At 38.2% G+C, this 14,041-nt stretch overlaps 1 protein-coding gene across 4 annotated transcripts in view; it reads left to right on the plus strand.

The window, feature by feature from the left end:
* PIGN (phosphatidylinositol glycan anchor biosynthesis class N) overlaps positions 1–14,041 on the plus strand; it is a 215,984-nt gene that overhangs the window by 138,985 nt on the left and 62,958 nt on the right. For all 4 annotated transcript variants that reach the window (XM_036765383.1, XM_036765375.1, XM_036765395.1 and 1 more), the window contains 4 exons: positions 5–104; positions 205–297; positions 1,741–1,832; positions 6,817–6,925. In XM_036765383.1, the coding sequence (XP_036621278.1) occupies positions 5–104; positions 205–297; positions 1,741–1,832; positions 6,817–6,925 (394 nt within the window). The remainder of the gene's footprint in view (positions 1–4; positions 105–204; positions 298–1,740; positions 1,833–6,816; positions 6,926–14,041) is intronic.

A 14,041-nucleotide genomic window follows, 5' to 3' on the forward strand; every position in this document is an offset into this window, starting at 1 on the left:
ACAGATTTCAGGTTATTCAAGACCTGATCACATCATTATTGACCTTTTCTGGAAAACATTCAATTGTGTTTTTACTAGTTTTCACCCTGGGGATTGAAATATTGGTAAGTATAGACCTTACTGCTACATTTTCCAATTTTCAGAGATACATTGTGAATATGAAATCATCTGTTTGCCCATCTTTCTTGTAAAATGTCTTATTAGGTTCTCAGCTTTTTCTACCGCTACATGCTTACTGCTGGTCTTGTTGCATTTGCGTGCTGGCCATTTTTCACACAACTCTGGATTCAAGCAAAGGTATAGTGTAAATCTGTATTAATTTTGACATTTGGTAAATGAGTAATTATTTTGTCTTTCCACTTTCCTAAACTGAATGTGATGTCTGTTTTTCCAGAAAAGATGAATATTTTCTCCATATCAACTAAGAAACCTAATCTTTATTAACCTGGTTTCTTTTATTGACTTTTCTGGATTTTATAGTGCCTGTCACCAAATGACTGAGGCTAAATTCAAGATATCTATTAATTCCCCCAGTCTTTCATGTAAAAATGAACAAACTAGGTGATGACTGAAGCAATTTGAAAATATATCTGACTTGTCATTCTTTGAATTACCTGTTTAAAATTCCTCTAACCTCAAATGGTTGGATGATATAACAACTGAGGAGCTACCCAAGACAAGTAATGTAGCAAAATGGAAAATACACTATATTGGAAGTTAGGAAATCTAAATTATATTATTGATTGTCTACTTAACTTTAATACTTCAGTTTTTCCTCATCAGCACTTGTCCCAAACTACCTTGAAGAGATATGAGGATAAGTGAAACCATCATCAACAATTTTAATACTTACTGTGGACATGCAACAAATGTGAAAAAGATACATTATCAGTTCAAGAGGTTATAATTTTAAACATTAAGCCTGACTCCCTCCTCTGGTAATGTAGGATATGACCCGTTACCCCATGTTCATGGCTCCCAGCTCCATTTGGCTGTTTCTTGTGCTGGAGGCTGTTGTTGTTTGTCCTTTGTTCTCAAAGAGCACCATGACATCAGGCAGGTGATGCCATGATACGCAAATGAATTGGATTTAAGTGAGGGAGGGATGTGCAAAGTCACCAGCCTCACTTTCTCCTCTGGAGCCACCTGTGTCCAGTGGCAAGATATAAATCAGGATGGCTGGAGATGGCCCTGGATGCAGTGGGAAACCTTGGACTTTTTAAGTGAAAGTCTTTCCCAGGTCTCAGTCTGACTGGGGCAGTGCCTATTCAGTGACCAAGGCTAGGTAAGAAATGAGGCAAAAAATGGCCTCTTTTACCTACTCAAAAAAAAAAATCAGTCTGGGAAGAGGGAAGACCCTCAGGGTTTCTGACCAAAACAGAAACAATAGCTATTGTGCTGGAGGCAGAGTGAGAATAAAGATACATTCTGATAACCCCATATGACCTGATGCTTCCTGACCTTTTTATCTTGTGTCCTAGCCAGCTGTTTTCAAGGACATCATGTTGTATTTACCACACAGCGTATGAAAGTTGTTTATTTTTGTTAGACCAGTTATTTAAAAATAGATGTATTCAAAATGGTTTGCATAAATAACATTAAAGTTTGGAATTCTTTTTTTGTCCAAAAAATGTAGTTCTGCAGTATAACAAAGATGGAAGTAATGCTGCTGTTTATTCCTTTCTACACTATGCTTATCCAGAGACAACTAAAGAATTTGTTGCTTTTTCTTTTTTTCAGATAACATCGCTAGGTTGGACTCTCTTCTCTTTACTTCTCGCAGTGTTTCCCCTATTGCCTGTTTTAGGACGTGAGCCAAATATCACTCTAGTGTAAGAACAGTATTTCTTTTAAAACACAATTTTCTTCCTTTTTCAACATTCTGAGCTGAGTTCTGAATCTGAGTCTTGCATTAAAAGTTACCTGGAATTGAAAATTATGGAATCGTATAGAATCTTTAGAAATTATTGCTTACCAGTTTTGAATTTCGGTGGCTCCTTCGGCTCTTTCTGTATTTCCACTGGCCAAATTGCTCTATTTAGTTCCTGAATAAAAAGCCACTTCTTGCTGAGATGATATGTACTAGATGTACTAAGCTGGGGCTGGTATCTGCCGATTACAATTTAGTCCATTCCTCTGACTTTAGGTGGTTTAAAAACCGTGTTTGAGCTATTTCAGTTGAAAATTTGTGTTCCTTTTATTTTTCTTTAAAGACTTCTGTTCTATAGAATGAATCTCAGGAAACTCCTTTGACAGCCTTTCTACATTTTAATCACCTTCACTGTAAAGAAATACTTTCCAACTTAATTTCTTATGCTACTGTTAAATAGATTTCCTTTTTTTTTTTTAATTTTATTTTTTTTTTATTTTTTTTAAATTTATTTAACATATTTAGTTTTCAGCATTGATTTTCACAAGAGTTTGGATTACAAACTTTCTCCCCATTTCTACCCTCCCCCCCACTCCAAGATGGCGTATATTCTGGTTGCCCTGTTCCTCAGTCAGCGCTCCCCTCTGTCACCCCACTCCCCTCCCCTCCCCTCCCCTCTTCCCTTCCTTTCTTGTAGGGCAAGATAAATTTCTATGCCCCATTGTCTGTGTATCTTATTTTCTAGTTGCATGCAAAAACATTTTTGTTTGTTTTTGAACATCTGTTTTTAAAACTTTGAGTTCCAAATTCTCTCCCCTCTTCCCTTCCCACCCACCCTCCCTACGAAGTCAAGCAATTCAACATAGGCCACATGTGTATCATTATGTATAACCCTTCCACAATACTCATGTTGTGAAAGACTAACTATATTTCGCTCCTTCCTGACCCATCCCCCTTTATTGAATTTTCTCCCTTGACCCTGTCCCCTTTCGAAAGTGTTTGTTTTTGACTATCTCCACCCCCATCTGCCCTCCCCTCCATCATCCCCCCCATTTTTTTTGTCTTCTTCCCTCTTCTTTCCTGTGGGGTAAGATTCCCAATTGGGTATGTATGGTATTCCCTCCTTAGGCCAAATCTGATGAGAGCAATGTTCACTCATTCCCCCCTCATCCGCCCTCTCCCCTCCTCCCACAGAACTGCTTCCTCTTGCCACCTTTATGGGAGATAATCCACCCCATTCTATCTCTCCTTATCTCCCTCTCTCAGTATGTTCCTCTCTCATCCCTTAATTTCATTTTGTTTCTTTTAGATATCTTCTCTTCATCTTCAACTCACCCTGTGTCCTCTCTCTCCCTCTCTCTCTCTCTCTCTCTCTCTCTCTCTCTCTCTCTCGATATATATATATATATATATATATATATATATATATATATATATATACACACACACATAGATATATACATACATACACATTCACCCATATATATACATAAACATATATGTATGCATATTCCCTTCAGCTACCCTAATACTGAGGTCTCATGAATCATACACATCATCTTTCCATGTAGGAATGTCAACAAAACAGTTCACCTTTAGTAAGTCCCTTGCAATTTCTTTTTCTTGTTCTTTTTCTTGATTACCTTTTCATGCTTCTCTTGATTCTTGTGTTTGAAAGTCAAATTTTCTATTCAGTTCTGGTCTTTTCACTGAGAAAGCTTGAAAGTCCTCTATTTTATTGAAAGTCCATATTTTGCCTTGGAGCATGATACTCAGTTTTGCTGGGTAGGTGATTCTAGGTTTTAATCCTAGCTCCATTGACCTCCGGAATATCGTATTCCGAGCCCTTCGATCTCTTAATGTAGAGGCTGCCAGATCTTGGGTTATTCTGATTGGGTTTCCACAATACTCAAATTGTTTCTTTCTGGCTGCTAGCAGTATTGTCTCCTTGATCTGGGAGCTCTGGAATTTGGCGACAATATTCCTGGGAGATTTCTTTTTGGGATCTATTTGAGGAGGCAATCAATGGATTCTTTCAATTTCTATTTTGCCCTGTGGCTTAGAATATCAGGGCAGTTCTCCTTGATAAGTTCTTGAAAGATGATTAGATTTCCTTTTTTCTAACATCAGTGGCTTTGGAAAATGGGTTTCCATGTGCAGGCAATGTCTTAGAAAGCTGTTTTAAAGTATGGTAACCTGATTTTAATGCTGTCATCTAATCATCTTCTTCCATTGGGGCCGGGGCAGGAAGGGAGCTGAATTCAGTAATCCTTATTTCCTTTTCCATTTCTTCATCAAACCGTATAATCATCCTCATTATTCTTTCCTTTTTCTGAATGTTGTATACAAACAATGAATTTGTACATGTCTCTGATCCCTGAGTGACTCCTTGTCTTTTTCAGTTTAAGGAATCTTTGCAAAACAATTGTAAAAATACAGTACATGACATTTTTATTATGTTATATATATCCACAATTGTAATAACCTTGGCAGAAGTAGGCAGGATTACTATTCCTATTGTATATGGGTTAGGAAACAGGAAACATCTCACATTGGAAAATCCAGTAGTACGACAAAAGGCGCAACTAAATACTTGAATCTTGAAACAATGGTATTTAATTTGTCAGACCATCAACTAGTTATAGCAAATGTCAGAATCAATAGCAGATTAGAAGAAAGGATGAAGATGAAACAGTATCTCTGCATATACTGGCAACAGTGTCAACTTGACCTATTCAGATAAACCATTATTTTTTAAAAAGGACATGAAAAAAGGCAAAACCTTAAAGCCTTAATTATCACTCTTTCATACAGGAATTTAAGTGATTTAAGCAGTTGGAAAACTGAGTAGGGGGAAAAAAACTCAGAAACCACCTTCACCAACATACATTTAATCTCTTTGAAAGAAAAATGTGGCAGCCAAGGGCAAAACCAATTTAGAAAACAAACTTACTTATAAAACACTACATTGGAGGATGGCAGAACATTACTAGTAGTTGCCTCATAAAATAGCAAGATCAGTAGAGGCAAGAGCAAGTTTGCTAAAGCTTTCCATGAAGGCTAATTGAAGCATGTGATCTCAGGAGTATTCATAGGCAGTGACCTGGTCCTAGAATTGAATAAGAGGAATACTAAAGCCCAGATTGCATTTGGGAAATTGCATATCACTTTTAACGTTACCAAGAAGACACTAACTCTAATGTTCTTTCTGTGTTGCTTTTTGTTTGCAAATATTGGAATACTACAGTGTCTGAGGAATCAGAATTGTGGGTGACAGGTTATGGGGCAGTAGAGAGAGAAATGGTGGGCACAAGTATGTTGCAGTGTGTTTCTGAAGATAACCTGTGCCCAGGAAGTGTCAAAAGGGAGATCATCCAGGAGATGTAAGATTGGAAAAGGAGATAGACAAGTCAAGTAGCATGAGGACAACAGGTAACAGATTGACAGCTGAATACTCCCCCAGAATACACAAGATGTCAAAAGACCTCAAGGAAGGCCTGTAGCATCCTCAGGAGATCTGCTTTGGAGGTTCTATGGGAGAACATGGATTAGAGTCACATGGGATGAGAAGGGGTGGATTGGTTGTAATGATGGTGAGAGCATTCATTTCATTGAGGTCAGAGATCCATTTAAGTATTAAAATGTCTAAACCTTGTTACTTTGGGGTGTTTAAAACATTTGTTAAAATGTTAAAAAAATTTGGTATCATCCATTAATTTTGAGAACTGTGAAAATTTGAGACAGAAAAGAAGGAGCATATTCATTATCTGGTCATTTCTCTACCTTGTCCCCTTTTTTAGCTATTAACAATTTTTTTTTTCACTCAGATCCATTTCTTACCTCTTTCTGGTGTTTCTTTCTCACTGTCACATTTTTTAAATTCCTTCTGCTTTCCTCATATCAGCTCCCTCCCTACCTGCCAATCCTGCGTAAGTTGTACAAAAATACTTTTTCAGGATATAACATACTAAAGTGAGAAGAAATTCTATCTATAGGCTAAAGAGAGCTTTCTTTCCTATTTACTGTAATATTGTCAGAAGAAGGAGGTTTAAACAAAAATTATGACTAGCACATGAAAAATCCAGTTAGACAAAAGTCCTGTAATATTTATTTGAAACTTTACTGTCTCTTTGTTTTCAGGTTGCTCTATGGTCCAGCTCTTCGTTTTGAAGCATTAGGATGCTATCTCTTATTTTATGATTAGTTTTCACACACTTGTTCCAACCTTCTTAGCTACTGTCTATTCTTTGTAAGACCACAAAGGCAAATTAATGTGAAAAGTATTTAACGTGGAGCAGCTTGGTGGTGCAGTGGATAGAGCATGGGCCCTGGAGTCAGGAGGACCTTAGTTCAAATGTTGGCCTCAGACACTTACTATCTGTGTGACCCTGGGCAAGTCACTTATCCCCAGTTGCTTCAAAAAAAAAGTATTTAGGGCTATTGCAATTAAAGGCTCCAGATCAGAAAATCTAACATGTCTCGTATTCAATTCAATAAACATCTATTAAGTGCCTACTTTGTGACAGGCCCTATGCAAAGCACTTGGGTACCAAAGAAGGTTACAATCTATTATTTCTGTACTAGGGAAGTCTAAATAATTTAAAATTCTTATCTCTAACCAGACTAGTTAACCACACATCACTAATATTTTTTTAAATTTCCCACAAATACTGGTGAACAAATGACTTGAAAATTCCCAATTTTGGTTTTTCTTATGTTCTTTTCAGTTAATTTGTCACTGTTGTGACTCCCCTTTGACCTGTAGTAGGTTTTCCCATAGAGATTCCTCTTCACATTTAATTCAACAAACATTCAGCAAGTTCTTTCCCTGTGTGGTATACTATGGTAGCCCCTGAAGTAAATACAGTAAACAAAGTGCTCTGAAAATATCTTATGAAAATTCACAAGAAGATTTTACAAAAGGAGCTTTCTTTTACTTTTCACAGAACAGGAGCAGGTTTGCTCGTTTTTTTGATCTCCTTGTCATCCTTTGCGTATCTCTGGAAAAGTAGAAGTAAAAATATATGTGAAGATCTGCCAGTACATCTGTGTCAAGTAAGTTCTGAATCTTCATTATGATTGATAATTACAGAATTTTTATGTGTAAGAAGTATTTAAAGAACATTTAAACTTAAATTGTGTTCCAAATGATGCAATTCTATATTCTGTACTGCTCAATTTCCCAGAGATCCCCAGGAGAGAAAGGGATCAAAGTCAGATAACAATGCTGTGAGTATAAAGTCATGCAGTGGCTAACCTGTGAAAATGCTCTTGGTTTTGCAACTGTGCTGATGCATGCTCTTTAACCATGCTAGGAAATACTGGGGAATTAAGACTATGTCCTGTACAAATTTACAATTCAGTTCAGCCAAACAAAGGCTTACTGAGCACCTACTGCAGTATATGAAAGAATTGGAAAGAAAAATCTGAGAAACCAGCATAAATGCCTTCCTATCCTTGAGAAATTTAAATTTATCTCCATGATAATTTCACAGGAAGTTTTATTCATTAATTAATGGATTTTCACTTTTCATTCTTGGTGGGTTATGCTTAACCACTTAAGTGAAGACTCCATTGTGATCTCAGTTCTTTTTAAATTATTTTTGTTTGTTTTTGCAAAGTAACATGCTAGAGGTATGAGAGATATGTAAAATGCTACAAGGATATGCTAATATTTACTACATTTGAGCATTTATCTCACACTTTAAAAAGAATTTTAAATGTAATAAAATTGACTTTATTCATTGAAAAGAATATTAACTCTGGAGTCAGAGGTCTTGAATTCCAACTCTGCCTCTCATGTTTATTACCTGTGTGAGCTTGAACAAGTCATTTAACATCCCTGGGCTTTAGTTCCCTTATCTATAAAAGGATGGAGTTTTGCTAGACGGTCTATAAGATCCTATCTAGCTTGAGATCTGATCTTTTATCTTTCTTATTTATATTGAACTGACTTTCTAAAGGAGTGGCTTGGAAAAAAAATCAATGTTATAACTTTCACTGCTTACACAAGGTTTTATTGTTTTCCCTATGTCTGTATAGCAAAAAGTGAAAATTTGAAAATTATACAATAATTTTTTTTTAACTCAGCCAACCTGAATAATTTTAGGATCCAGTTTTTTTCTTCTTGATTTTTTTTTTAAATTTACAATCCACAGGTAAGAAACAATCGGAAGGAAGGCTAAAAATGTCATTCCGAAGTGAAATAAACAGGAGGTCAGAATTCATAGCACTTGGGTTGAGTTTACCTGTCCAGCCTCTACCTGACTAGCCATCCCTTCTAGGTTGTTGTGATAAGTGGCTGTCCAGGCCTCAGCTCAAGATCACCAGTGAAGGGAAGCCCAGAGCCTCCCCAGGCAGCCTGTGCCCTTGAAGGCTGCTCTGTAGAGAATTTTTGTCTCCATCTATCAATTCTGAATCTGCTTTTCTTTAAGTTCTACCCATCACTTATAGTTCTGTTCTCAGGGAAGAAGAGCAAGCACAGCCCCTCTTCCACATGACAGCCCTATGAATACTTAACAAAGAGAGCTCCTCCTGTTTGGCACAGTGTTTGGTCCGTGTTGTTGTTGCCGTTCAGTTGGTTTTCAGTCATGTCCTACTCTTCATGACCCCATTTGGGGTTTTTTTGGCAAGGATACTGGAGTGGTTTGCCATTTCTTTACCATTTCTTTCTCCAGCTCGTCTTATAGATGAGGAAACTGAGGCAAACAGGGTTAAGTGACTTGCCCAGGGTCATACAGCTAGTAAGTGTCTGAGGCCAGATTTGAACTTAGGAAGATGTCTTCTGGGCTCCAGGCCTAGCAGTCTATCCACTGTGCCACCTAACTGCCCATCTGGCACATAATAGGTGCTATATAAATGTTCATTCCCTCCTTCCTTTCCCTCTCCATATTCTTCTCTTCTCCAGGAAACACATCTCCAGTCCCTTCAGCTGATCCTTGTCTGAACTCCTTTTGCCATCCTGGTCTCCTTCTTTACTCCTGACACTGTGTCTCTCAACGGAACCTAAGATTGCATTAGCTTTTTTGGCTCCCGTATCACACTGTTGACTTACCTACAGTCCAGTAAAACCTCCAGACTCTGTCATGCAAACTGTCATCTAACTAGTACTAGTCCATCATTTTCTTGTGCAGTTGATTCTTTGACACCAAATGCAGGACTTCAGATTTATCACTATTAAATGTCACCTAATTAATTTCATAGGAATTAAAGTTGGAAGAATTATTATTATGAATCATCTACCCCTTTATTTTATAGTTGAGAAAACTGAGGCCCAAAAAGTTCAGATGACCTGCCTATGGTAACAAAGCTGGGATTTGGACCCAGGTCCTTTGACCCAGTGTTCTTTCCATCACACTGTGCTGCCTTAAATGTTAGCTTCTGTCATCTCAAATGTTAGCTACGTTAGCTCAGATGTTAGTGCTCTGCAAATTTAATAAGCAAGCTATTTATAGCTTGATTCTTGCCATTGATACAAATGTAAACAAGCTAGGGACAGGCACAGATTGTAGAGGCCTTCCCCTACAGAGGACACATCTTTCAGTCTGGTCATTCAAACAGTTCTGAATCTACCAAATTATACTATCACCTAATTCATACCATCTTGTCCACAAGAGTAGCATGAAGGATTTTGTGCTGTGCCTTACTGAATTACAGGCATATTGTGCTTGTTTCAATACCCTCTTCTTCTAATCTGCCTACCCTGTAAAAAGTAAAGTAGCTTAGCCAGGCATGGCCTGTCCAGATGAAGCCATCCTGGACCTTAGCAATTATTGTCTCCCTTCAGTGGTGCTCTTAAACCAGCCTGTTAATAATATACCCCTGAGGCAGAGCCAAGATGGCAGAAAGAATTAAAGCTGAACTTCCCCCTGTAACTCATTCCAAACAGATCCAGAAAGCACACTCGTGTGTGTAACAATTGGGAAATCCAAGGAAAAAAAATTACAGTGAGTCATTTTTCAAGCTTAGGTCAGCATAAAGAAGATAGAGAAGTCTGTGGACACTGGGGAAGGGGGATGTCTAGCCAGGAATGGCCATGCAAAGAATACCAGTGCAAGCAGAGGCTATATATCAGGATTAGAAGAGATCCCAAATTCAGCACAAAGGTGAAAAAACCTGCGTGGGGCATGGGAACAGGTGCCAGCTGGCAGTTCTGTCACTTATTGCCCAGCTCCAGATCCCAGATCCAGGGTGGAATGAGCAGAAGACCTGCACCTAGGGGTGGGCATGAGGATCAGCCTTGAAACAAGCTCAGAAGTAAACAGCATCTATGTAGCTTAGACCGCAAGAGTGGACAGGTTCTTTGATCCAACTTCCAGCCCAGTCTGAAGCGAGCAGTAGAATAACTAGGCTAGAAATCCCATACCAAAAGGGAGCTTATAAAGGTGTTGATTTGAACCAGAGGAACTTTCCAGGCTAATAGTAGTTAAGTCCAGCAGCAGTCTACTGAAATTTCAAAGGGTAAGCACACAGGTATACTGCTCAGACCCAAACTCAGGTCAGGAGTTTGCAAAGCTCTGAGCAGGAAGAAAGAAATCAGACTTTGCCTTGCACTAGACCACTTTGGGGACACTGAAAGTTTACAAATCTCTAGCCTGAGTTGTGCCTGAGATCCTGTAAGAGCTCAGTGTGCTAAAGAATTGGGAGATGAGGGGATAGTCTTCAATTGGAAAATGGCTGAACAAGTTGCGGTTTATGATTTTAATGGAACACTATTGTACTATAAGAAATAATAAGCAAGATGATTTCAGAAAAAAACTGGGAAGACTTATAGAAACTGATGCAAAGTGAAGTGAGCAGAACCAGGGGAATATTGTACACAGTAACGGAAATATTGTACTATGATCAACGGTGAATGACTTAGCTAGTCTCAGGCATACAGTGATCCAAGACAATTCCCAAGGACTCATGATGAAAAATGCTGTCTACATCCAGAGAGAGAACTGAGGGAGTTTGAATACAGATTGAAGCATACTATCCTTCACTCTGTGTGTGTGTGTGTGTGTGTGTGTGTGTGCGCGCGCGCGCGCGCGCGTGTGTGTTGGGCTTTTTTTTTGTCTGTGTCTTCTTTCACTACAAGACTAATATGGAAATATGTTTTACATGATTGCACATGTATAACCTATATCAAACTGCTTACTGTCTCAGGGAGGGAGGAGAGGAAGAGGGAAGTAGGGAATTTGGAACTCAAAATTTTGAAAAGTAAATGTTAAAAATTGTCTTTATATGTAATTGGGAAAAAATAAAATGTTATTTTAAAAAACACTCAATATGCCAAGAAAAAGCTGTAGGACTACCCAAGCCTTAACCCTGCTCTAACATGTATTAAGTCAGGAAGCAGACTGGAAGAATAAGCAAACAAAAAACCCAGTCCCCGTGGTGATGTTCAAGGCACAGGGGAGAATGACACCAGAACATCTACAAGCCCCAAAAGAATGCACAGCTTGGGCATATATTCAGAATGAAAGAGTTGAAGCAAGAGGTTTGAATGGCTTTTTCTAAAGAGTTAAAAATGTTTTTATAAATAAATTGAGAGCACTGGAGGAAAAAAAAAATAAAAGCCATGGAAGAAAAAATTGGAGAGGGAGTTAACAGCTTTGCACATAGAGATGTACAAAAACTTGCCCAAGCAACAAACTACCTGAAAATTAGAATGGACTAAATAGAAGCTACTGACTACTTGCAACAGCAAGAAATATTAAAACAGAGTCAAGACTGAAAAAAATGTATAGGATATCTCATAGCCAAAACAACCAAAATAGTTTGAGGATCGATAAATTAAAAATCACTTGCCTACCTGAAAGCCATGATTTAAAAAAAAAATCCCAGATATTGTATTCCAAGAAATCATAGTACTGCCCAAATGTCTTCGAACCAGAGAGCAATGTGGAAGCAGAAAGAATCTACCTGTCACCTTCTGAAAAGAAGTGCCAAAATGAAAGATCCCAGGAATATTGTCACCAAAATCTAGTTTACCAAGTGAGATTAAAAAAAAAAACTGGAAGATGCCAGAAAGAATTCAAGTATTGAGAAGTCAGTCAGTATCACATACTATTTAGCAACCACCAGTATAAAAAAACAGAGAGATGGAAACATATTTCAGAAGGCGAAAGATCTATACTTAAAACCAAGAATAACTTACCCAGACTACTGAGTATAATTTTCTGGAAGGGAAGGGGGAGGCGGGGAGAGATGGAAGGGAAGGAATGGATCATTAGTGAAAGAGAATGTTCAAGCATTCCTGATGAAAAAACCAGAATTGGATAGAAATTTTGAAGTGCAAACACAATAGTCAAAAGGAACATAAAAAGGGGAACATGGGTGGATTATAACAAACTAAACAAGGATAAACTGCTTACATTGTAATATGGGGGAATGATACATGTGTCCTCTCAGAGCACTTTCATTATCCATAGTAGTCATAGAGGGAGTCTAAGGAAGTCTAACTAGACAAAGGGTCTGAGAGTGGTTCTGTTATGTCTTTGTGATCATAAAAGAAAAATGGAAAGGAAAATAAAGAATACAAACAGGGAGGGGGAAGGAGAGGAAGGATGGTGAAAATTATCTCATATAATTGAGGTGTACAATAAGTAATCTAAACAAACAAGAAGGAAGGGGTGGGGAGAAATGGGTGACACTTGAACCTCACTCTCATCTGAACTGGTTGAAAGAGGAAAGAATACACACACACACAGAGTTGGGTACAGAAATACATTTTACAGAAAAAGGGAAAGAGGAAAAGACAGAGGGTATATTAAGAGAGAGATAAAGTAGTCCTAAGCAAAACAAACTCTAAGGATGTACAAAAATATTTACAGCAGTTCTTTTTGCAGTGACAAAGGATTGAAAACTAGGAGAGGAGGTGCCCACCAATTGGAGAATTACTGAACAAGTATTGGTATATAAACGTGATAGAATATTACTGTTCTGTAAGAAATGATGGAGAGGTTTCCTAGAGTCAGGAAGACTTGGCCTCAGATGCTTACCAGCTGTGTGACTTTGGGTGAGACTCTTAACCTGCCTGCCCCAGTTTCCTTGCCTGTAAAATGGGGATGATAACTTTTACTTCATAGGGTTGTTGTGAAGCTGTAAAGTGTAGGTGTTTAATAAATACTTATTCCCCTTCATCTCTTCCCCCCCTCCTTCTGATAAAAAGATGAAGGATTCAGAGAGAAGATTGAGACTTTATTTTTGGCCAGTGGGGAAAATTGTTTTGCTTGACTATTCATGTTTGTAACGTTTTTGGTTGCTTTTTTTGTTGTTGTTGTCTTTATTTCTCAATTGAGGGGAGGGGGAAAAAGTGGGAGGAAGCAAAGACAGATTTTTGCTGACTGAAAAAAAAATTTAACTTAAAAAATACACTTCAGAATTTTTACCAAGAAACAGAGCTAAGCACATTAACCTGTGGTCTAAAGACTCTACTTTCTTCCCTTTAAAAAAAAATAGGACCTCATTTGCCCCTCTCCAGTGCTGTGGTACAGCATGTCTCCTGTTCTCTTCTCCCTGGATTGGTGATATGTACAAGTGTCTTTGCTACCATGGTGGATTTGGCTTTCTGGTATCAGAATAAATATCTTGGTTTCGTCTTTGAGGAGGAGAGTTTGTTATATTTTGTGATTCAACCCTGGAAATACGTCTGCATATTCATAGCAACTGCTATGGGTGTTGCATTGGCAATATATTTGGCAACGACGATGGAATCCCAAAAAATAAAACCTCTACTTGGAAACACTAATGCTCTGGGGAAGAAAATGGATATCCCGGGATGGGAGGATTCACCTTATTCCTCCCTGGCGAGAGAATGGGCTAAAAGCACAGGACTTTTTGAAAACTGGGAACTGAGGCTACAGAAGGGTGAACCTAGAGATTTAGAAATATGTTTGCAAGGAATACCTATGGAACTGGGGAAAGAAGTGGCAGGGGTGTGTAGAAGAGGATGGGCCTTGTTAACAAGTTACCGTATTATACATAAAAGTAGAGAAATTGCTGGAGGAAAAGGTTGAGGTGGAAAAGGAGTTAGCTGATATGCAGGAGAAGCTTTCTGTGCTACAGCTTCTGAACTTTCCGTTAGAAGAGTAAACTAGAAAGTATCAGGTGGTAGAATAAAAGGCAGTTGTGAGTGTAGTTCAGAAAAAGAAGAGAAAAGTTAACAAGAGGAAGGTGCATGCAACC

This window comes from Trichosurus vulpecula, chromosome 1 (genome assembly GCF_011100635.1).
Source record: "Trichosurus vulpecula isolate mTriVul1 chromosome 1, mTriVul1.pri, whole genome shotgun sequence".
Classification (NCBI taxonomy): Eukaryota; Metazoa; Chordata; class Mammalia; order Diprotodontia; family Phalangeridae; genus Trichosurus; species Trichosurus vulpecula.